Here is a 24660-nt window from a genome sequence, read left to right as displayed (position 1 = left end):
TGATTCATCACACTAGAATCAATGAATAACCGTACCCAACCCTCTCCACCTCTGATTCCTTGATCAGGACTGGCTCATGGACTCCCACTTCACTCCTCCCGAAGTCAATAATTAATTGCTTGGTCTTGTTGACATTGAGTGAGAGATTGTTGTTGTGGCACTACTCAGCCAGATTTTCAATCTCCCTCCAATATACTGATTCATCACCACCTTTGATTGGACTATATCTAGCTTCATCTGGCTTTTTTTAAAATTTAAGTTATAGCAGAAATGAAGTGTCTGAAGGTAAGTGTCAGGCAGGAATGTACATTGAGGGCTTTCTAGAGGGTAAAATGTGCATCTTTAACTTTATGCAGGTGGAAGGAAGACATATGTGCATGCATCTGTAAGTCTGCACTTTGTGGGGGATCTGCGTGCAGATACCCCTCGTGTACAGTCCTGTATAAGTGTAGAGTGAATGCTTGTGGTATAGAACCTAACCTGGATTCCCCGGGATTGGAAATTGGATCAACGCGTTAAACATTGACATGGAGTAATGGTGTACACAGTTTGCCTGTTTGATATTCTAACTGACTGAATTTATTGTGAAATCATCTAAACTGCTGATTCACTAAGTCTGCCTTGGAGAATAAACCCCCATTTACAACAGTACTTGAGGAATGGCTGTACCATTCATTGTGGAGATGCAAGAGACTAGAGATGTGGAAATCTGGGATATAAAAACAAACTGTGAAGGGAAATGGACAGCTGATATTTCAGGCTGAGATCCTTTATCTGACTGGAAAGGAGGGGAGATAGCTGGTGGATGTAACAACGTAGACAGGGGTCATATACCGTAGTTGTACCGGCTCACCTTCACTTCATCCGTCAGCTGCTGCATTCTCTGCTTCATTCCATTGAACTCACCAAACATCTGCTCTCTGACCTGCTCCAGTGACTGCCGCACCTAGTAAACAGATAATGTTTCAACCCAAGGACCACTCTCCACACCAAATACCCATTCTCTTCAGTCAGCGAAGACCTCTGACTTTTATTCCAGCAAAACAGTTGAGCGAGCCAGGGATTTTCTCTTTGAAGCAGAGGAGGAGAAGAGGTGACTGCATTGTGGTGTATTATAGAAGGCATAGAGAGAGTGGACAGCTTTGTTCCAGGTTGTTATGTATTTAATATTTCAGTAATATTTGAATAATCTTGTGTGTATATACATATGTATTGTTTGATTAAGCATTCTTCTTTGCTTAAATTATTCATTGTGGGTTATATGTATAAATACATGAATTGCTTATGTCATCACCCTACCTCGTGATATGTGCATGCCTCACTTATGAAGTAGGACTCACATTTCAGACTCCTGTGTCTTCCTTTGAATTAGTTTACTGTTTTGAAGTTACAAAGCATAACACAGGAGGCAATGGATAATGTCAGAGTACATCCTTTGGAAGAAGGTTTAGGGGAGATGTTAGAGAGAGGGTTATTACAGGGTGGTAATGGTCTGGATTACACTGCCCTGGGAAGTGGTAGAGACTGATACCTTAGAGACATCTAAGAGATTCTTCGATAGACACGTGGATGAAAGAAAAATGGCGGGCTATGGGCTGTGTGGGAGAGAAGGGTTAGATTGATTGTAGAGTAGGTTAAAAGGTTGTTATGAAATGATGGGCTAAAGGGCCTGTACTGCACTATGTTTCTGCTTCTCACTGTAGGCCAACTAAAGGGACAGGTAATCAGGCAATGAGGCAAACAGACTATCCTGAAGGAAAGCTGGTCACTATTGTGCGGAGAAAACGAGGCAATCAGCTTGTGCACAGCAAGCTGCCACATCGAGGTGAACACAGAGCTGGACTGGAACGGAGATCTGGGTTTTCTTTCTCCATGGCCATCCCTCCAGACCAGTGGGGGGGTCTGACTGCAGGTGACTGGGGAATACCTGAGGTGTCCACCTTCCCCAAGTTGAAGCTAACTGGTGTCAGATCTTCACTGAGATCTGCTGGAGAGCTATCTCTGGTTCTGGCTGCACTTCTTGCACAGCCAATGGCCAATGACTAAACAAACCCAGAGTGATTAGGAAGCATGAAATGTTGTACCTCCTTAATGTAGTTCATTTCCTCCTTGAGCTGGTTCACCGACCATTCGTACACAACCACCTCGGCTTTATTTGTGTCCGCTCGCTGGACCACTCCATACACAGTGCCATTGGGAGTGGTATTGGAACCAAGGCCATTCTGAAGAAGCTAGGAGAAGTAACAGGTCATTTAGTCAAGGTACCAACACACAGAATGATTGCTCCGTGCTCAGCAATACCAACGCCTTATACATTTCCTTACAATTTAGAGAATTTCATTCAAATAAGGAGCAGAACAGCTTAGAAACATGGGAACAAGGACGCGTGTTAGATGCCTCTAGGCCTGTACTCAATCTTCAGAGGGATGACGGGTGTGGGGGGGAGGGGGGGGGGTGGGATGAAAATCTCATTAAAACATACCAGATTTTGAAAGGTCAAATACCGAAAGGCCTGGATATGGTAGACTTGGAGAGGATACTTCCACTAGGAGGAGAGTCTGGGATCTGAAGAACAGCCTCAGTATAAAACTGAGATGAGGAGGGATTTCATCAGTCATAGGTTGATGAATATATTGCCACAGGGGATTGTGAAAGCCATGACACGAGTATAATTAAGGCAGGGATGATAGGCTCTTCATTGGTAAGGGGGTTAAGGGTTATTGGGAGAATGGGGTTCAGAAATGAAAATCAGCCACGATTGAACAGAAGAGCAGACTTGATGGGCCAAATGGCCTAATTCTGCTCCTCTATCTTATAATGTCATGGTCTTATGGACCTCAACACCAAATGAAATCAGTCCCATTTGCCTGCTCATGTATCTGCTCTTCAGCTGCGGATCATGCTATCTAAATGCTTTCAAAACGTTGCTGTTGTATCTGCTTCTACCACTTCCATTGGGTATTCCAGGCACGTACCTCTCTCTGACTGAAAAGATTGCCTCATAAATCTCCTATTTTCAGCTTTCCTTGAAAGTATTTGATCTGTTCATCATGGGAGAAGACTTCACCCATCTATGCCTCTCATAATTTTACATACTCCTATCTGACAATTCAGAGAAAACAATCTAAGTAGGTCCAAAATCTCTAATCCAAATGACATCTTGTAAACCTCTTTTGCACCCTATCCAAAGCCTTTACATCCAATAGTGTGATGACCATAACTGCAAACAATACTCCAAAGATGTCCTGCTCAACACTTTATACAGCTACAACATGACTTGCCAAATTTTATACCTTATTTCCCAAATGAGGAAGGCATTGCATGCTGCATGCCTGCTTTAACATTCTATCCATTTGTGTTGCCCCTCTCATGGAGCTATAGGCTTGCACCTCAAGATCCTTCTGTACACCAATGTTTCTCAGGGCTCTGCAATCTTGTGCTTGCATTACCCCACATTTCTTCAGATTGAACTCAGTCAACCACATCTCCAACTGATCTAAATCCTGCTATATCCTTTGACAAACTTCCTCACTATCAACAGCTCCACCAATTTCAGCATCACCTGCAAACTTGCTAATAATTAGACTTACTAATAAGAACAGACAGTGACAAGGAGGCAAACAGGACTGAGATACATAGCTATTTGAGTGGCATTGCAACATTCTTGCACTCAATGTCTGGGAGACCAAGGAATTGATTGACTTCAGGAAGGGAAACCAGGAGAACCAGGACACAGCAGTCCTCACTGAGGGGTCAACAGTGGAAAGGGTGAGCAGCTTCAAGTTCCTGGATGTCAATATCTCAATATCCTGGGCCCACCACATTGATGCAATCACAAAGAAGGCATGCCAGTGTCTGTACTTCATTAAGAGTAAGAGAAGATTTGGTATATCACAAAGGACTCTTGTAAATTTCCATATATGTACCACTGGGGGTATTCTGACTGCATCAGAATCAGAATGAGGTACTGGCATATGGCGTGAAATATGTAATTTTGCGGTAACAGTACCTTACAATACCTAATAAAAAACTACAAATTACAATAAAAATATATGAATAAATTAAATAAGTAGTGCAAAAAAAATTGATAGTAGATGATCAGCCATGATCTCAAAATGGCAGTGCAGGCTCAAAGGGCCGAATGGTCTACTTCTGCCGAATGGTCTATTGTCTATTGTCTAAAAAGAGAGCAAAAATAAGGAAATTCTGTGCAGTGGCCCCTCCAAACCAGACTCCACTGCACAGGATTGCAAGTCTGCCGATAATTGTAGGCTCTCCCATTTCCATCACAGGTACGACCCTCCCCACTATTGAGGACATCTTCAAGAGGTGGTGTCTTAGGAAGGCAGCATCTATCATTAAGGACCCTCCCCATTCGGGATATGTCCGCTTCCTATTACTACCATTGGAAGCAGGTACAAGAGCTTGAAGACCAACATTCAACATTTTAAGGACAGCTTCTACTCTTCCACCATCAGATTTTTGAATGGTCTATGATCACTACCTCATTCTTCTTCTTTTGATCTATTTATTTATTTTGCAACTTATAGTAACTTCTATGTCTTGCACAGTACTGGTGCCACAAAACAACAAATTTCTCGACATATGTCAGTGATAATAAATCTGATTCCGATTCTTAATTTACATTTTCATCCACATTATATTATAAGCAACAAAGGTCCCAGCACAGATCTTTGTAGAATATCTTAGGTTACAAACCTCCAGTCAGAAAAATATCTCTCCACAAATAACCTCTGCATTCTAGAACTAGACCAAGTTTGTACCCAACATACCATCTCATTGTGGACTCAATCTTCTGCACCAAACTACCATGACAGATCTTGTCAAGTACTTTATGAAAATCCATGTAAACAACATATAGAACCTTTAGTCCTCTTCATTACCTCCTCAAATAACTCAATCTCCCCCTGCATAGAGCCTTGTTGATATCCCTAGTTTGACCATGCACACAAAACCATGCTGACTAGATCATAGGCCATAACACCTTAAGCCGTAGATGCCAAATTCGGCCATTTGGCTCATAAAGTCTGCTCCACCATTCAAACATGGTTGATTTGTTACCCGCCCCAACACCATTCTCCTGCATTCTCCCTGTAACCTTTGATGCCCTTACTAATCAAGAACCTATCAACTTCAGCTCTAAGTACACCCAATGATTTGTCTCCCATTTGTGGCAATGAATTACATAGGATCATCACCCTCTGGCTAAATAAATTTCTCCTCATCTCCGTTTTAAAGGGGCATCCTTCTATTCGGAGGCTGTGTCCTTTGGCCATAGAATGCCCCACTCATGGAAATATTGTCTCTATGTCCATGCTGTCTAGCCCTTTCAATATTCAGTATGATTATACCCAATAACTAGCACTTGGGTGAGACTGTATTTAACGAGAACATAGTGATCACTAGCTTTCTGATGAATTGCCCCTCAACACAGTTACACAAGCACACTGAGGATGAGCTCACAGGTTTTAGAGGGGTATTGTGAGGATTTGCCACTTGCAGTGACACTGAGACTGCCACGGTTCCAGGTGCAGCAACATAACACTACATCACCTCCTTCTCGGGTTGCATGCTTTCACCTTGAACTGTGCTGTCCCCACACCATCAACCAGATCAGCAGCTGAGGATTCGAATAGAGAACTAAAGAAGCTTTAAGGAATGACAAGCTAGTGCAGTGTTGCTGCTAACACCGCCCAACAGAACATCATTAAATGCAGGCAGCCCTCTCAAACCACACTGCAGTGTCTCGTGCAATAAGGTATCGAGGTCATACCATGTGATAAACTCAGTTCTTAAAGATAGACTCCCATTGTTCACAACAAAAGCTGCATTGACTTCCACCTTTAAAAGCAAATAATAAACTCTTGAAACCATCAATTATTGCTGATAGATATGTATATCAATACATTTAATTAACTGATTTTCTTAGTCCTCTCAATTACAAAACCCTTCACTACAAGCTGTACCTACACTTCTGAGGAGCCTGCCTCCAGTACCAGTGATTCCAATAAACCACCTCGACTTTGGTTTAAAACATCCTTCCCCACCTTTTTCATATTAACATAATTATCAGCATTACTTTGAGTACGCTGTGTACAGTGAGTTTACTTAAACATGCATTAGCTGACTAATAACTATAACTGCAAGAACATAATGCATGTGGTAAATAACTATCACCAACCCAACAGTTACGTCCCTTATGTTGTTGACTTGAGTGATCTTTTCACTCTCTGCAATCCTGCCTTTATTCTCTTGCTGTCTTGCATCCCGATTGTCCTTCTCTTCTTAAACCAGCGAGAGTATGGGTGTATCACTTTGTGTCATTTCTCCCAGTGCCATCAACGACCTTCCTTCACAGCCGTGGTCTGTCAACGGAACCTCCCTCAACTGCAATGAGCATCTTCCAATCTTGGCTTGGTTATACATCATACATCTTGAACAATCTGGACTTCCATGGCCCAGTCTTTCACAACTACCTTAGCTCATTTCCAGCTCTGATGACCAAAGACCCCACTTACCCTGGGCATCCTCTCTTCTCCCCTCTTCCACGGGGCAGAAGATACAAAAGCCTGAAAGCATGTAGCACCAGGCTCAAGGATAGCTTCCACCTTTCAGTAATAAGATTGTTGAATGGTTCCCCAGTACAGTAAGGTGGACTCTTGAGCTCAGTCATTTAATGTAAGAGCGTCTGCAGATGCTGAAAAGTTGGAGATCTTAGCCTGAAACATTGATTGTATATTCCCCTCCATAGGTGCTGCCTGACTTGCTAAGTTCCTCCACCATTTTGTGTGTGACCTCGCAATTTGCATGGTTGTGAAAGATCTTTCACCTTATTGTCTACCTATCCTGCACTTTCTCTGTAGCTGTTCCACTTTATTCTGCATTGTTATTGTTTTAACTTGCTCTACCTCAATGCACTGGGTAATGACTTGATCTGTATGAACAGTATGTGAGACAAGCTTTTGGTGCACTAAGTGAATATACAAAGCTTCTCCTACTGAACAGGACCAAGATCCCATTCCTTGGCCAACAAAGGAACCAGAACACTGAATAGCTGTGCCATCTCTCACCTGCTCTAAGTCAGCAAGCATCATTCTGTGTGGAAGATTCTCCAAGACTACTCTACAGCCACTCCATGTGAAGACCCGTCTGTTACATCTCTTCACCAGTTTCTCTCTAGCCACTAGTACAGTTTCTTGTAAACAGTTTCTTCTCCTCAGTGCCTCTCCCAATACCAGGGACCCCACAGCACCTTTCCACAAGACAGCACTGCCTTCCACGTATACTCCCTCACATTGCTGTGACTCATCTGAAACCACAAAGCTGATGAACTCGGAAACTCTGCATCTGCCCTGTTTCACTAGGGGACTCGATTCATTTGTCCAATCACAGAATCAGAATCAGGTTTCATATCACTGGCATATGTCATGAAATTTGTTAATTTTCCAGTGGCAGTACAAAGCAAGACATGATAAATATAGGAAAAAAAGAATTACAGTAAGTATATATCTGTATATTAAAGAGCTGGACAAATAAGTCGTGCAAAAATAGAAATAGAAAAGTACTGAGGTAGTGTACTTGGGTTCAATGTCCATTTAGAAAATAGATGGCAGAGGGGAAGAAACTGTTCCTAAATAACTGAGTGTGTGTCTTCAGGTCTTCTGTACCGAATTTCATTACCAAGTCAAAGGGTTTCACCCTACAAAGACAATCAGCTCCCTGCCTCACTCTCCATCTCCTTCTGTTTTTTTGGGCAGTTTCTTTGTAGCCGCTTACTCTGGTCTGCAGGTTGTAGACCACTAGGTTCATACAGAAACCCTGCAATCACTGACTCTACTCTGGTCATCAACCAGCCACTTAAACCATTCCTACATATATCCCATTTTTCTTCTCCCCACGTTCCCAAAAAATTCACTCAAGTTCTCCCACTAACCTGCCAAGGTACACATCTTTGGAAAGTAATAAGAAATTGAATCATCAGCGATCCTGACGTTCCATTCCTCTGGATCAAGTTGCATTTGAAACTCCATCCCTTAGGATCATAGAACATAGAACAGTACAGCACATTACAGGCCCTTCGGCCCACAATGTTGTGCCGACCCTCAAACCCTGCCTCCCATATAACCCCCCACCTTGAAACTCCCTCCCATGCTCAGATTCAACCTTCCCTCAAGATTTAGGTCCACCATAATAACTAATATTATTCCTTGAGAACCTTCAAACATCAGAGTGAACCCTACAGGGCTTTCTGCAGAGCTCTTAAAGTGCTCAAGTCTGTGGATCCTGGAGCTGGCAGATTCACCAACATTATGCACATCCCCAACTCTATTGCCTGCTTCACCTCCACATGGGCTGTACACGGGACAGATCGTCAAGCTTGCTCAAACTGTTCATGTTCATAATAACATGTCTGCTTCCTCACTACGCCTACTGCTGACGGAACCTAACTCTAATCTCGCTGGCTATATCTCGTCTCCTGATACTGTCACAAGCAGCAACAGTCCGTCTTCATTGCCGGTGTAGTATCGGGGGATACCTTTGGTGCTGCTGCAAGTACTATTAAGCAGTCTAGTTCAATAGTAGCAAACAACCGAGCATCCTGTATTCAAGGTGGCCATTTCAAACTAATGTTGGTGCAAAGCCATGCACATAGTTTAGTCAAAAGTTCATCTGCATTCGTATACGCACTGACAGATTTTGTAGATAGGGACATGCACAAGACCATAATACATAGGAAGAGAATTAGCGAGTTGGCCCATTAAGTCTGCTCTGGCACTCCGTTGTGGCTGATTTATTATCCCTCTCAAATCCATTCCCCTGTTTTCTCCTCATAACATTGGATGCACTTACTAAGCAAGAACCTATCAACCTCCTCTTTAGATATACTCAATGAACTGGCCTCCACGGTTTTCTGTGGCAATGAATTTCACCGTCTAGTGAAAGAAATTCCTCCTCATCTCTGTTCTAAAGAGACATCCTTCTATTCTGAGACTGTGCCCTCTGGTCCTAGATCACCCCATTATGGGAAACACTCCATCTATGCATTTCAATATTCAGTATGTTTCAATGATATTCCCCCCATTATTCTTCTAAATTCCAGTGAGTACAAGCCCAAAACCATCAAATGTTCCTTATACATTAACCCTTTCATTTTGGGGATAATTCTCATGAACCTCCTCTCTAATGCTAGTACATCCTTTTCTAATATAAACGCCTCAACAGAGTTTCTGAGGATTTTTACGATGGAAGTGCAGACTGAGGGAGTGTTGTATGCTCCACTAAATGAGAGTAGACTAAGGAACAGTGGGTAAAGGAGGTGCAGAAGGGCTGATGGCATTAGGATGACTTTGAATTTGAAATACCGATGGATTGGGAGGCTCAGAAGGACACCAGAATCAGGTTTATTATCACTGGCATGTGACGTGAAATTTGTTAACTTAGCAGCAGCACTTCGATGCAATAAATAATCTAGCAGAGAGAAAAAGAATAATATTAAATAAATTAGTCAATTACATTATACATATATTGAATAGATTAAAAATCATGCAAAAAACAGAAATAATACATATTTTTAAAGTGAGGCAGTGTTCAAGGGTTCAATGTCCATTTTGGAATAGGTTGACAGAGGGGAAGAAGCTGTTCCTGAATTGCTGAGTGTGTGACTTCAGGCTTCTGTATCTCCTACCTGATGGTAACAGTGAGAAAAGGACATGCCCTGGGTGCTGGAGGTTCTTAATAATGGACGTTGCCTTTCTAGACACCACTCCCTGAAGATGTCCTGGGTACTTTGTAGGCTAGTACCCATGATGGAGCTGACTAGATTTACAACCTTCTGCAGCTTCTTTCAGTCCTGTGCAGTAGCCCGCCCCCCCCCACCATACCTGACAGTGACGCAGCCTGTCAGAATGTTCTCCACAGTATAGAAGTTTTTGAGTGTATTTGTTGACATACCAAATCTCTTCAAACTCCTAATGAAGTATAGTCACGGTCTTGTCTTCTTTATAACTGCATCAATATGTTGGGGCCAGGTTAGGTCCTCAGAGACCTTGACATCCAGGAACTTGAAACTGCTCACTCTCTCCACTTCTGATCCTTCTGTGAGGATTGGTATGTGTTCCTTCGTCTTACCATGATAATTACATGGGTAATTATCAAGAAAAGTTTTTAGGATGAATGGCAAATGATGGGATTCTGGGGCAGAGTCTTAAAACCTGTGAGTTGATCATTGAGAAGGAAATTATTGGGATGCCAACTCAGGGGCGGATGTGGAAACCATAAGGCCATATGATATAGGAGCGAAGTAGGCTATTCAGCCTGTCGAGTCATTTCCACCATTCAATCACAGGCTGATCCAATTCTTCCAGTCATCCCCACTCCCCTGCCTTCTCCACATACCCTTTGATGCCCTGGATAATCAAGAACCTATCGACCTCTGCCTTAAATATACTCAATGACTTGCCCTCCACAGCCACTCATAGCAAAATATTCCACAGATTTACCACCCTCTGACTAAAGTAATTTCTCTGCATCTCTGTTCTAAATGGACATTCTTCAAACCTGAAGTCGTGCCCTCTTGACTCCCCTACCATGAGAAATAACTTTGCCATATCTAATCTGTTCAGGCCTTTTAACATTCAGAATGTTTCTATGAGATCTCTCTTCAATCCCCTGAACTCCAGGGAATACAGCCCAAGAGCTGCCAGACGTCTTCACATGGTAACCCTTTCATTCCTGGAATCATTCTCGTGAATCTTCTCTGAACCCTCTCCAATGTCAGAAAAACCTTTCTAATCTAAGGAGACCAAAACTGCACACAATGCTCCAAGTGTGGTCTCACAAGTGACTTATAGAGTCTCAACATCATATTCTTGCTCTTATATTCTATACTTCTGGAAATGAAGGCCAACATTACATTCGCCTTCTTCACTATTGTCTCAACTGTGAAGTTAACCTTTAGGATATTCTGTACAAGGACTTTTAGCATCTCTGTAATTTGAATTTTCTCCCCATCTAAACAATAGACTGCCCATTTACTTCTTCCACCAAAGTGCATGACCACATACTTTCCAACATTGCTTTTCATTTGCCACTTATTTGCCCATTCCCCTAAACTATCTAAGTCTCTCTGCAGGCTCGTTGTTTCCACAACTCTACTCACTCCTCCACCTATCTTTGTATCATCGGCTAATTTAACCATAAATCCATGAATCCCATCGTCCAAATCAGTGACATACATTGTAAAAAGCAGCAGTCCCAACACCGACCCTTGTGGAAATCCACTGGTAGCCAGCAGCCAGCCAGAATAGGATCTCTTTATTCCCACTCTCTGTTTTCTGCTGTTCAGCCAATGTTCCACCCATGCTAGTAACTTCCCTGTAATTCCAAGGGCTCTTATCTTGCTAAGCAGCTATATGTGCATACCTTGTCAAAGGCCTTCTGAAAATCCAAGTACGGTACACCACAGCTACTGCACCTCCTTTGTCTATCCCGCTTGTAATTTCCTCAAAAAATTACAGTAGGTTAGTCAGGCAGGAATTTCCTTTCAGGAAACCATGCTGGCTTTGGCCTATCTTGTCATGTGCCTCCAGGTACTCCGTAATCTCATCCGTAACAATCGATTCCAACAGCTTCCCAACCACTGATGTCAGGCTAACAGCTCTATAGTTTCCTTTCTGTTGCCTCCCACCCTTTTAAATAGTAGAGTAACATTTGCAATTTTCTAGTCATCTGGTACAATGCCAGAATCTATCAATTCTTAAAAGATCATCGTTAATGCTTCTGCAATCTCTCCACTTACTTCCTTCAGAACCCGAGGGTGCATTCCATCAGGTCCAGGGGATTTATCCACCCTCAGACATTAAGAGGATGGATATGAGAACACGGAAACTGCAGGAACAGTTTTCAAAAGTGTACTTTCTAAAATATGCAGCACATTGTACTTCCAAACAATAATTCCATTCTGTCTCGTGGCTGGAATTGCAGGGAGTCAGAGGACTGGGGGAAAGGAGTAAAAAGCCCATTCTAATGACCAGAGACACGAGGTGAGAGATGGGAGATCAGGACTGTATTGCCACATTTAAAGGAGAGACAATGCGGCATACTGACACTATCCTACAGGAGGACCAGTGGCTCCTGTGTTATCCATGGCACTCACCAGAACTGAGGATTTGTCTCTTTCAGCATGAAGAGATCCAGGCTGTTTCCTGTTTCCTGTGCTTGTTTTCTCTTCCTGCAGCAAGAAAGGAGTTTGAGAGCAACATTACTCAATCTGTAAGCGTCTCACAGGTCTCCTTTTCCTTTTGAAACCAGATATCAAATAAAATAATAACTTCCAATGGGAAGTATTATGGTGAAGTGAAGCAGAAAACTTTATAAGTTAGCTGAAAAATATAAATTTTATGATAAAGTTTGGCATTCTAAATTAAAATAAGATTCCTGTCTCTTAGTAGAGTCTAATTTCTCATACCACGTAAGAGCAATGAACTATTTTTAAACATAACATTGCTTAGCCTGTGGCTACATTTGCTGGATTACTCAATTCATACCCACAGAAGATTTTGTGGTAACAGTCACAACCACCTCATTTTATGACTCATTCCATTTTATTATAATAAAACTGATGCAGATTTACATAATGCATGGCATACGAAGTGTGGTTCTCCTTCACTGAATTAAGCAGAGTTGAAACCACTTGAACTGAAACAGGAGCCTGTTGGGTTGCTCTCTAGGCTTCAGCTGAAGGCAACAACATCACCCTGGCTGAAACTAGATAGCTGGAGATATCGAGCAGACCAAAACCGGGATATACCCATTTCACAAGGCTCTGCACCATACTGTGCTTAACGACCGAGAATTCAGCAGCCAGTTTTAGCACTGATCCTGCATGCCACAATGTAATCTCCAGTAATTGTGATAGCTGAATGGGAATTTGCATTACAGATTAACAACCCAACTCCAACTGCATCAACTGCAGTTCCATGGTGTCTTGAAATAATAACTTCAACTTTAATCTTCAATCTGCAGAAAATTCAAAAATCACTAAATGTCAGGAGCAGAAGGAGGCTTGACTGACTCTGCCATTGTGACTGATGGTGTTTCCTCATTCGCTCTTATCCTCCAATTCCCTTTATTTCCATCATTTTGAACCATAAACACGCAAAGTGACTGAGCAGCCTCAGCCGCCCCAGATTGGAAACTCAAAAAGGCTTACAACTGTTTGCACAAAGGATATTCTCCTCCCTTCAGTCCTGAATGACTGGACTGTACCTCCACCGTTTATGTCTCCTGCCTCACGGTATTCACCTCATCAGCCCCACTTTGAAGTTTGCAGATCTCAATGACATCCCTCCCGTTCTTTAAAACTCCAGAAAAACATTTCCTCAGTCTCTCTTCACAGAGCAAACCTCTCAGCCAGGGAATCCGTAACTACACTGACTGCAGGAATATCTGTAGATAGGGCAATCAATCTTGCACCCATGGCCTTGTCAAAACACTTCATAATTTATCACATTACAGAGGACCTGAGTTACTGTCGGCCAGGTCAGGTGCAAGTCGGCAAACTACCTGACCCGCACTTTCTGGGCAACTACAACACTATATTCTGTCTTCTGGTTTTTTTTCTTTCACCGTACCTCAATGTACTTATTTACGGAATGATCTGTCAGGATAGTACGCAAACAAAAGCTTTATCACAGTACATGTGGCATTAATCAACCAATTATCAATTACTGATACAGTGCACATTCTTGTAGGGATTTCAGTCCACCCCTATCTTTCAGAGGACAAAAGATATTGTCAGATTAATTCCCATCCTATCAACAGACACAAATGACCTTTGAGTTGGTGAAGAAATGGAAAAAGTACAATCCCTCAAATCAGAACAAAATGCAAGAAATCATGTGGCAAAAATCCAAAGGTCTTATCCATGAAAATCACTGTGGCAGAGGCACATCGTTTCCACAAGACAACAAAGGTTACTAAGCCCACCTGCTTAAGAATCGACTTCAGGCTTTTTGCCACCAATTGCTCTGATCTGTGTTACGGATCCCGTAACTGGATAACTTACCAGCAAAGATAGAGAGGTCCGTTGAAGTCTGATGTCACTATTTTCAAATGTTTTATTCGTAAAGGGACACAAAAGTAGGGTTAATACATACATTCAGATAGTGCACATTGTCAACATTCAATCTAAAGCGCGGGTATAGTAATAATCATCATTAAGAAGTGAGCTCTGCTGGTGTCTAGGGGTTAATAGATTGTCCGTTGGGAATATAAAAGTCACTCAGAAGGCTGCCGGCCTCAGCCCGTTGGAAATCGCTGGGTTTCACGTGGGGCGACCGAGAGAGAGAGATTGGGGGAGAAGAGAAAGAACTTGCCGAGTCTTGATGAATCTTCCGTGAAATCGGGGGAGCGTTGGTTTCCTCTCCCCGATGTTAGTTAAAAGCGGTTTTCTGTGATTCCAGCCACAAATTCCAATCCCGGAATCTAACGCACGTGGCTTCCTTCAGAATGGCTTCCCGCTGCTGCGGGACCACTCTCTCGTGTCTTCTTGGTGCGTCTGAGGGGCTGTCCCCCTGGGGCTCTCCTTTATACTTCCTCACGGGGTCGCAGGTGTCAATCAGGTTGGGATGATGCAATCTCTCTCTCAACCAGCCCACCTTGCCCGAGGGCTTTTCACGTGGTCTCCATGAGACAATAGTTGCTGGCATCTTATTCTGTATCCCTGGTGGGACGTGCAATTTTTCACGTTTCTCTCTCTCTCACTTCCTGGGTCTACTGACCACCCCCCCCCTTGCGATTCTCACAAAGGAGGGGGCTGGGATCATAACATCTGCTTGTGAGTCCGATCAAAATGTCGTAATGTTTCATAAGGCGATACCCTGGGTTTTGCCCTACTTGGCCTTTTACCAACTTTAATCTGTAGTTCCCAAGAAAATAAATTTAAAATAATTTTGCATGTTATTTATATACTATGACTTCTCGCAAAACAGCCCCTTAGAAACAAGTCCAATTGGAACGTCCAGAGTTGCCCACTGCTCCTACAAAGGTGGGGATGAGTCCTCCAAATTGCCTCCGGTGAGGGACGAGCCTCGTGTCCCACTGACCAGAATGGCTCTTGTGAACTCTGTACATCATACGCCAAGGATGGACAATGTGCAGGTGCAACCATTTGTGGGAGGGGTAGGAGATGAGCAAATGCTGCAAGCTGATTGTTGCAAAATGAGCGTCACCTCAGACAGTTTGGTATGGGCTGCCAAATCCTAAAAACTTTCTACAGGGACACAATTGAGAGCATCTTGACTGGCTGCATCACTGGGAACTGTACTTTCCTCAATCACAGGACTCTGTAGAGAGAGGTGCGGACAGCCCAACGCATCTGTAGATGTGAACTTCCCACTATTCAGGACATTTACAAAGACATCTGTGTAAAAAAAGGCCCAAAGGATCATCGGGGACCCGAGTCACCCCAACCACAAACTGCTCCAGCTGCTACTGTCAGAGAAACGGTACCACAGCATAATAGCCAGGACCAACAGGCTCTGGGACAGCTTCTTCCACCAGCCTTCAGACTGATTAATTCATGCTGATACAATTGTATTTCTATGTTATATTGACTGTCCTGTTGTACAAACCATTATTACAAATTACTATAAGTTACACATTCAGACAGAGATGCAATGTAAATATTTTACTCCTCATGTATACATGACCCTCAGGTTCAGCCGGCAGAGTCAGTCTAGGGACAACAGTCTCTGGCCCCACCAAACTTGTGAAATCTGAGATGTAAAACCTTTTGTTTGTGTGGATGTTACCCCGTTACAAATCAGTACCACGAAATAACAGACAGTACACCATATGGAACTAAATGATTTAGCTTTTTAATTCTTAATTCGACTAAAGGGTTAGTAAAGTTAAACAAAAGAAAAGGGCCCACTTTAATGAAACAGTCTAACGTGCACAAGTTGGATCTCATGGTTTCCCTTTCGTTAGTCCTCCATCGATTTCCCCGGGCTTCATCGACTCCCACTCCAAGTTCACTCCATCCTGCAGTCTACCACCTCCCCTTTCTCACGGTTTCTCTCCTCATCTCTCGCCAAACAAAAGACTCAGATTAACTCGCTCTCAGGCATGCAACAAGAAAAAAAACACTGCCTTTGTTGGATGTCACACATTCCAAAGCCCCCGTTACTTCTAGCCATAACCCAAACACCGCTACTACAGAGAAACCATTGCATTAGCAGTGAAACCTTTCCCAGGCTGTTACACTTATGAAGGATGTAAGCAATAAAGTCAATTCAATTCAATTCCAAGAAAACATCCCATGCACCATTCATTTGTGTGTGTTTTGTACCTTCGCCCTGGAGGAATGCTGTTTTGTTTAGCTGTATACATGTGTATAGTTGAATGACAATTAAAGTTGAACTTGAACTGAGTATGCATATTGTGTGGGTGATGGAATGAGGTGGGAAAGGGAAAAACAATTGGGTAATGGGATGGGAGGAACAGGTGGATAACATTCCTTCCTTTTTCCTCTTTATACTGTCCTTTTCCTCTTTATACTGTCTCTATACTGTCCTCTTTATACTGTCTTTCTCCATCTCTACACTTTCAAACCTGATACTGGGTCTCGGCACAAAACATCCACATCTCTCTGTCTTCACAGATGCTGCCTGACCCACTGAGCTCCTCCAGCAGAAATGGCATGGCAAGAAATTTTTAAAGACTTCTGATGATGAAGTGCCTGCTGATCACAAATTAACAGATAAACTTATTGGTGAGTTTTCCAAGATTGTCACTGATGAAAATCTAACACGCTATTAAGAGTTTCAGCACCTAAAGTTGAAAGTGTATTATCACAGTACATATATGTCACCATAAACAACTGAGATTCATTTACTTGTGGGCATACTCAATAAGTCCATCATGGAGTAATAACTATAACAGAATCAATGAAAGACTGCACCAACTTGGGCATTCAGCCAGTGTGCAAAAGACAACAAACTGTGCAAATACAAAAAGAAATAATATTAATTAAAAAATAAGCAATAAATATTGAGAACATGCATTGAATATTCCTTGAAAGTGAGTCCACAGGTTGTGGGAACATTTCAGGGGCAAGTAAAGTTAAGTGAAGTTACCCCTTTGGTACAAGAGCCTGATGGTTGAGGGGTAATAACAATTCATGAACACGATAGTGTGAGTCCTGTGTCTCCTGTACCTTCTTCCTGATGGCAGCAACTAGAAGAGATCATGGCCAGGGTGGCGGGGGTTCCTGATGATGGATACTGCTTTCCTGCGACAATGTTTCATGATGCACCCAACGGTAAGGAGGACTTAACCGTGATGAACTGGGCCATATCCACTATGTTCAAGGGCTTTGGTGTTTCCATACCAGGTTGTGATGCAGCCATTCAATATGCTCTCCATGAATTTTGTCAAAGCTTTAGATGCTTTGTGACTACCTGTTTAGCAAACAAATCTCAAAGTTGTAATATTTATACATTCATTGACAATAAATGTGTTTTGGATCTTTGAATGAGGCCGAACCTTCACAAACTGCAAAGGAAGTAGAGATGCAGCTTTGGTTTCTTCTTAATTGCTGAACCCAGGACTGGTCCTCTGAAATGATAACATTGAGGACTTTAAAGTTGCTGACTCTTTCCACCTCTGATGCCAATGAGGACTGGCTCATGAACCTCTGGTTTCCTCCTCCTGGTCAATAATCAGCTCCTCGGTCTTGCTGACGTTAAGTGAGAGGTCGCTGTTGTGGCACCACTCAGCCAGATTTTCAATCTCCCTCCTATGTGCTGATTCACCACCACCTTTGGTTCAGCCTCAGTGAACTGTTCCTTCCATGTCTGTGTCTCTCCTTCTGCACTCGGACTGTGCTTATCCTCGTAGTCATAAGTGTAAAGTGAGGAGAGCAAGGGGCTAAGCACACAAGTGCGACGAACAAATGGAAGACTAAGGCTGTTTAGTAAATCTCTGGAACTCTCTGCCCAATGAAGCAGTGGAGGCTACCTCAGTAAATATATTTAAGACAAGGTTGGATAGATTTTTGCATAGTTGGGGGAAAAGGTAGATAGGTGGAGGGGAGTCCATGGCCGGATCAGCCATGATCTGACTGAATGGCGGGGCAGGCTCGATGGGCCAGATAACCTACTCCTGCTCCTATTTCTTAAGTTCTTACAGCAATCCCAAACTATCTCATTATATATCCAAAATTCAAAATGTGAAAAACTTCTGGCCCCAAGCATTTCGGATAAGGGGTAATTAACCTGCATTAGCTACTATTATTAAAGAAATAGATGGTTTCACATGTCAAAAGACTTATTTATTAAAGAGTCAAACTATTGAAACCAGTCTCAAACCACATTATTACAAACCAGAAAAAATTTGCAGATGCTGGAAATCCAAACACACACAAAATGCTGGAGGAACTCAGCAGCCAGGCAGCATCTATGGAGAAGAGTACGATCAACATTTTGGCCCGAAACATCAACTGTACTTTTTCTCCATAGATGCTGCCTGGCCTGTGGAGTTCCTCTAGCCTGTTGTGTGTGGTGCTCTCACCAGATTATTACATACTTTGCCAAAGGCAAACTGCTAGCGGTTGTCAATAATTTGAGCACACAAATTGAGGCTGATATATCAGCCCAGAGCTAAGGGAGACATTTGTGTTACAGACACATGAGGTTAAACCTTGTGGCCAAAAGATGTTCAACAACTGAGAAAAATTAAGAGCAGTTAAAAATAAAAGAAATGAAATCAGGTATCTTACTGAGGAAAGCTTGTTATTTTTTGTACAAATTAGCAATGAAACATTTGTTTTTGTAGAGAGAGAAATTTAAGAGTTCTCAAGGGAGACTCATACACCTTCACAGCAGGTGTGAGAGGAAACCATGTTTAATAGACGCTCTCACTGTCCGGTTAGAGAGACTCTATGCTCTCAATGACATAGACTTACACAGCACTGAAAAAGGCCCTTTGTCCCGACTCATCCATGTCAGCCTAGATGCCCCATCCAAAGTCAACCCGTTTGCCAGGGTTTGGTCCATAACCCTCTCAGCTTTCCTATCCATGTATCAACCACTTCCTGTCGCAGCTCATTTTCCAGTCTGAGTCTAAAAAAGTTGCCCCAATCCTGGCAAAAGGATTGCGTGCATTCACCCTATTCATGCCCCTCATGATTTAATGCACCTCTATATGATCACCTCTCAGTCTCCTGCACTCCAAGGAGTTAAGTCCCAGTCTGTCCAACCTCTCTCTATAGCTCAGCCGCACAGCTCCTGGAAAAGTCCTTGTAAATTTTTTCAGAACTCATTCCAGTTTTGTAACATCTTACCGAGCAAAGTGCAGCCAGATGTCAGTACAGTACTCCAAGTGCAGCCTCCCCAGTGTCGAGTAAAACCTTACCATGACCACCCACCTTTACATCCAATGGCCTGACTTATGAAAGCCAACATACCAAAAACATTTTTCACCACCCTGTCTACCCGTGATTCCACTTGAACTCTGAGGTTCCTCTATCCTACAACACTTTCCTGGGCCCTGTCATTTGCTCTGAAAGTTCTACTTTGATTTGACTTTCCAAAATACAACACCTTGCTCTTATCCAAATGAAACTCCATTTGGCACTCCTTGTAAAATCTGGAGCAGTTGATGGGAATGTGGAGAGAATAAAATTGATTTGGATACGATTGGCTTAAAGATGGCTGTTTTGTGGTCTAAATGGGCTCTTTCTGTGCTGTATCTCTATATGACTCTAGCCCAAAGCTCGACAAAATGGAGGCAGGAAGAGTGCAGTCAGGGTGGGTGGGGTTATAGCATTGTTGGTGGGTCATGCTCTGTGCAAGAACTCTCCCCAGCCCAAGGCCGATCTGCTACTGTCCAACGTGTTGCTTGGGAGTCCGAGTCCTCTCCTCCCCTCCTTGCCTGCAGCCTGTGTCCACACACCACACTCCACTGTAGGGGTGGGAAATATTGGCCAACACTGCCGTTAAATCCAGTGAGGCCCAACTCCCCAACCCCTCTCCCTCCACTTCTGCTCTCCATGTGACATGGCCCATGTATGATGTATTGTAAAATCAGATGAGGTGAGTGGATTAGGATCAAGTCTGCCCCTGTATGTGGACGGATCACAGTGAAAACTTCCACTCAGCCTCAGCAGTTCGGCAGACCAGCACTGGAGCGGTACCGGGAAGCTCCTGGAACAACACCGTTACTGCTATGGTGCAGAAAGAGTAACCATTCTTACACCAGGGTGGGAACAGCAGTGGTCCCAGTTTTGCCTGACAGGCTGCAAAAATAAAATTATATACAATAAACCAATCGATGGCTTTCAATTCTTTACAATTGTTTCCATTACTGTCTTACATTTTCACACTTTTTGCCACCCACGTGGCACTCTGTTATTCCATATTTACATACACTTGTTTAGGGGTATACACCCTGCCCCCCCTTACCCCTCAACTCCCGTGGGAGAAGAGCCCTAGACTGTTGTCCTTCCCCACCGGGCCCTTGAGGTGGCTGCACCGAGTTTGAGTGCGTCCCTCAGCACATACTCCTGCAGCAGAGAATGTGCCAGTCGGCAGCATTCTCCCACGGACATCTCTGTGTGCTGGTAGATCATCAAGTTTCGGGCCGACCAAAGAGCGTCTTTGACTGAGTTGATGACCTGCCAGCCGCACCGGATGTTGGTCTCGGTGTGCGTCCCTGGAACAGCCCGTAGATCAGAGAGTCCTCTGTTACGCAGCTGCTGGAGACGAACCTCGACACTGTCCCTTCCATCCTCCTCCACAAATTCTCCGAGAACCCACAGTGTGCAAAGAGGTGGGTCACCAGCTCCTCCTCACTGCAGTCCTCCCGTGGGCAGAGGGGTGTGGAGACAACATTCCAGGCAGGCGGCAACACCATCTAAACACAGTCTATACAGAACAGGTTACGTCTGTATGGATTGTGAGGTCTCACACTGGGCTTAGGTGCTGAGTCACAATCAAGTTGTAGTTTATGCTATTATTTTGACTAAACCCATTGCTCCGTTGCCCATGTTTGTTGACAGACATTGACTCCTAGTTAAACATTGCCTTGGCCTTAAAGTTCCTGAATTTTGCTTCCAGTCTTGCCTCTCCCTCTAACCTGCTCCATCCAGTTAACTGCCCAAGTATCTACCTTGCTCTAGTTCTAGCATTTTATGTACTTCCACTCAGCTATCTGTCACTCGATAATATTTATGTTTCCAAGTCAAAAGGTTGTGAATGTAAACTGAAATGTATGAACTGTGACACTATAATCCAGCCAGGTGCTTGCTTGGTTGTCTTGCAGAGGAGGCATGATATTGGGACCTGGATCTGCTCTTGGAGCTGGATGTAAATATAAAGCACTAGCACCATCCTGAATAAGAGCCAGGATTTTCCTTGCCATCCTGCACCATGTTTTTAATTGCACAATCAACATCCTTAGCACAGATGGTCTAGCCATGGTCATATTCTCCTTTCCGGGGAACGCGCTAAGACGGTAGCACGATATTAATAGGCAGCAGCCTCTCTGGACACTGGATTGGGGATTGCCAATCGTTATGTGGATTTTCTGGTGTGGACTGTTTTGTCATGTGCTTTGTTAATATCATTCTGGAGGAAGCCGTCTCATTTTTTAACTGCATTGCATTTGTGGTTTTTAAATGACAATAAACTGAATCTGAATATTGCTGTAACAATTGCATTTAATTAGCTGAAAAGATCTTTGCAACACCCCATGGTTGGAACAGGCATTATGTTAAACAATGCGCAAGATGCTGGAGGAAATCAACAAGTCGTGTGGCATTGCTGCCGAGAAGTGGGCAACAGAGATTTCAGGTCGAGACCCTTCATCCGGCAGAGGGAGACGGCCAGTGCAGAAGGGTGAAGGGGAGGGGTGAAACAAGGACCGGCAGGTGACAGTGGAACCGGAGGTCGGAGATGATGAAACCTGACAGGAGATGAGGGTGGAGCAAGGAATGAAGTGAGCGAGGTGGGGAAGGCAGATGGAAATGGTTTGGGGGGAGGAGGGGAAATAGAGAAATAAGCAAGGGGATGGGGGTTGCTGGGATGAGTACAGATGGAACTGGGTAGATCAGGAGGAGAGAGAAAAGGACAGAGGGTGCACTTACCATAATTTAGAGAAATCAATATTCAGGCTATTGGGTAGCAGAGTATCCCTGCAGAATATAAAGTTAGTATTTAGCCTAACCCAGCCAGCAAAGGAGGCTAAGGACAGATATTCTGCTGTGGAATGGGGAGGAAAATTAAAATGGCTGGCAAAGAGAGCTCCCAATGGCCATGGTGCTTGTTGAAGCGGTCACCCTGCCTGCTCTCTCAGGGGAGAGGACGCCACTCAGGAGTGTTGTATACATCTCCACCCCTGCCCTCTGCCCCGTCGTTCAATGGAAACATCAGCTGTCTATTTCCCTGCCTGAATGACTGAGTTTCTGTGTTCTGTAGGGTTTGCCATTACCATTACCATTTCCTTCGTGAGCTTCATGCCAGCAAGGCACTTCATTGCACTGCCAAGTTCCTCCAGCACTTTTTTGTGTTGCCCTAAGCTCCAGCACGTGCAGTCTCTTTGGCCAACACAATATAAGTATAGGCCAACTTTTAATCCTTAACTTCAATGTTGGTGGGAAGTTTCAGCTTCTAAAGCCTCGTCTCCTGGCGGTTCCTGTCTAAACCTTGCTACCTTTTTTAAGAAGCTACCTAAACATTTCTGAGTGAGTTGTTTCCTTGCACTACCATTTGCATTGCTGGAATGTGGCCAAATTCCAATGCTAATTTTTCACTGAATCATTAACTATGGTAAAGTGGCAATGAAATTGCAAGTTGTCATTAAAACTTGTAATAATGAATCAGTTTGCATTCAAACACATGCAACATTTAACGTGTCAGGACATCTGACGTGTGCAGTCTATGATGGGGTGAAGTTCCAGCCAGACACCAGTGCTAAAGCTGCATCATGGTGACGACTTTGGGCTGTACTCCGTTTCTGAAATTGACCTCCAAGGAATCGTTGAAGGCAAATTTCAGGAGTGTGGTAGAGAAGCTGCAGTCTCCTGTGTTTATCACATACGAATAAGGAAAAGTGTCTAGGTGTCTTCTCTTATTCTAACCAAATCTTCAGTTCTTAATGTAAATTGCCAACAGCAATCAGTTTGAAGTTGGACACACCGCTTTGCAAAGTAAAGTAACCCGACAACTTTTCTTCATTAGCCATACACAAGACCACGTGGTTCTGTCACCAAACACATCAAATACGCTTACAAGTCGGGATGTTTGTGTATACTTAGGGAGTCTGTACAGCATTAATTGTGGATGTTTGAGATCTCTGTCACCAGAAACTTATCTGTATGAGTTACTTTGTCCCAGGTAGCTGGAATGCTTCACATGCAGATGATGTAATCCAGTAGAAAATATCAGGAAAAATTGGTGAATTATTAGGAATGACAAGAAGACCAACAGGAAGGTGGGGTTAGTGAAAGAAGAACTAGAATCCATTCTTCAGCCTAAAGTTTCTGGAATGGATGACTCAGTTATCTGATACTCGCTGGTATTTTCTACAAGTTCATAAGAATTGTACCTGTGTTTGGAAATCTCTTGTAGTTCATAAATCTTTTGTAATTTGGAAATCTTTTATAAATTATAAATCCTCTGTGAGTGCTCATGTGTGTTAAGAATCATTTGTCTGAGTTTAAATGTGTATCATTAGAAACAAACTAACTGTGTTTAAGTTATTTTCTTAACTGGAAGTATCTCCTCTTTGTAGGTGGGGTGAATACACCACTCACGCAGTGGGTGTTAGCAGCTAAACCTCACTGCAGAGGCTAGACAGGGAAGTCAGCTGGTCTTTGAAAAGTAGGTGGATACTGTAAACCTCTCCACGGTGAGGGTACCCAGGATACCTATCGCCAATAAGGCTTAAAGTCATCTTTTGAGTTGAGCTTTGTGAATACGGAACCCAATGCCATTACAAGTTCACCTCCCTCATTCTCTGTTTGTTTCTTACTCCCACTGCAAACACTCAGCTCCCTCCACATATCTCTCAGAGTTCCTGCAGTTATTCAGAGATGGCATGTGGAGGAACCTGAATTTAGGTGAATTAGGTCACTAAATATTCTGAAAACTTGCAATCTATTAGTAAAAATTCAAAGTATGCAGTCCTGCATGTCTTCTTCCCTCATAGTTTCCATTGTACTTCTTGTCAGGCCAGAAGCAAAGCAATGGTTATAACTGTTTGTGACCCTCACTTCGGTTTTTGAGTGTGCACTGCATACAAACCCTGATGGTCTCTGTAAACAGGACTACTCTTCTGACTTAGAACAGATTTATTTAATCTCTCACCCAGTTCTGAGGAAGGGTCCTTGACCTCAAACATTAAGTCCGTTTCTCTCTCCACAGATACTGCCTGACCAGCTGCATATTTCCAGCTGTGGTGAACTACATATACGTGTCTGGACATCCCCCCCCCTGCTGACTGCTCCTGTGGCTCCTCCCACAGACCCCTGTATAAAGGTGATTGAGGCCTGAGCCCGGCTCTCAGTCTCCAGGATGTAGTATGGTGGTCAACCACTGCTTGTTCCTTCTTCCAGTCAATAAAAGCCAATATATCGCC

The 24660-nt window shown here is 43.3% G+C and overlaps 1 protein-coding gene and 1 long non-coding RNA gene across 2 annotated transcripts in view; one reads left to right on the top strand and one right to left on the bottom strand.

Annotated features, from left to right (window-relative positions):
- The window catches only part of myzap (myocardial zonula adherens protein), a 105053-nt gene that overhangs the window by 41994 nt on the left and 38399 nt on the right, over positions 1-24660 (bottom strand). The window contains exons 3-5 of the mRNA XM_059952556.1: positions 12176-12250; positions 2085-2231; positions 854-946 (exon numbers count right to left, since the gene is read on the bottom strand). Coding sequence (XP_059808539.1) covers positions 854-946; positions 2085-2231; positions 12176-12250 — 315 coding nt within the window. The remainder of the gene's footprint in view (positions 1-853; positions 947-2084; positions 2232-12175; positions 12251-24660) is intronic.
- LOC132382402 (uncharacterized) lies at positions 124-24660 on the top strand. The gene is made up of 3 exons (XR_009508306.1): positions 124-285; positions 16685-16795; positions 24447-24660. It is a non-coding gene; the product is annotated as an uncharacterized LOC132382402 (long non-coding RNA).

The sequence above is a fragment of the Hypanus sabinus genome, chromosome 28 (assembly GCF_030144855.1).
Source record: "Hypanus sabinus isolate sHypSab1 chromosome 28, sHypSab1.hap1, whole genome shotgun sequence".
NCBI classification, from domain to species: domain Eukaryota; kingdom Metazoa; phylum Chordata; class Chondrichthyes; order Myliobatiformes; family Dasyatidae; genus Hypanus; species Hypanus sabinus.
Note: the sequence above shows the minus strand (reverse complement) of the source record. Positions and strands in the feature narration are given on the sequence as shown.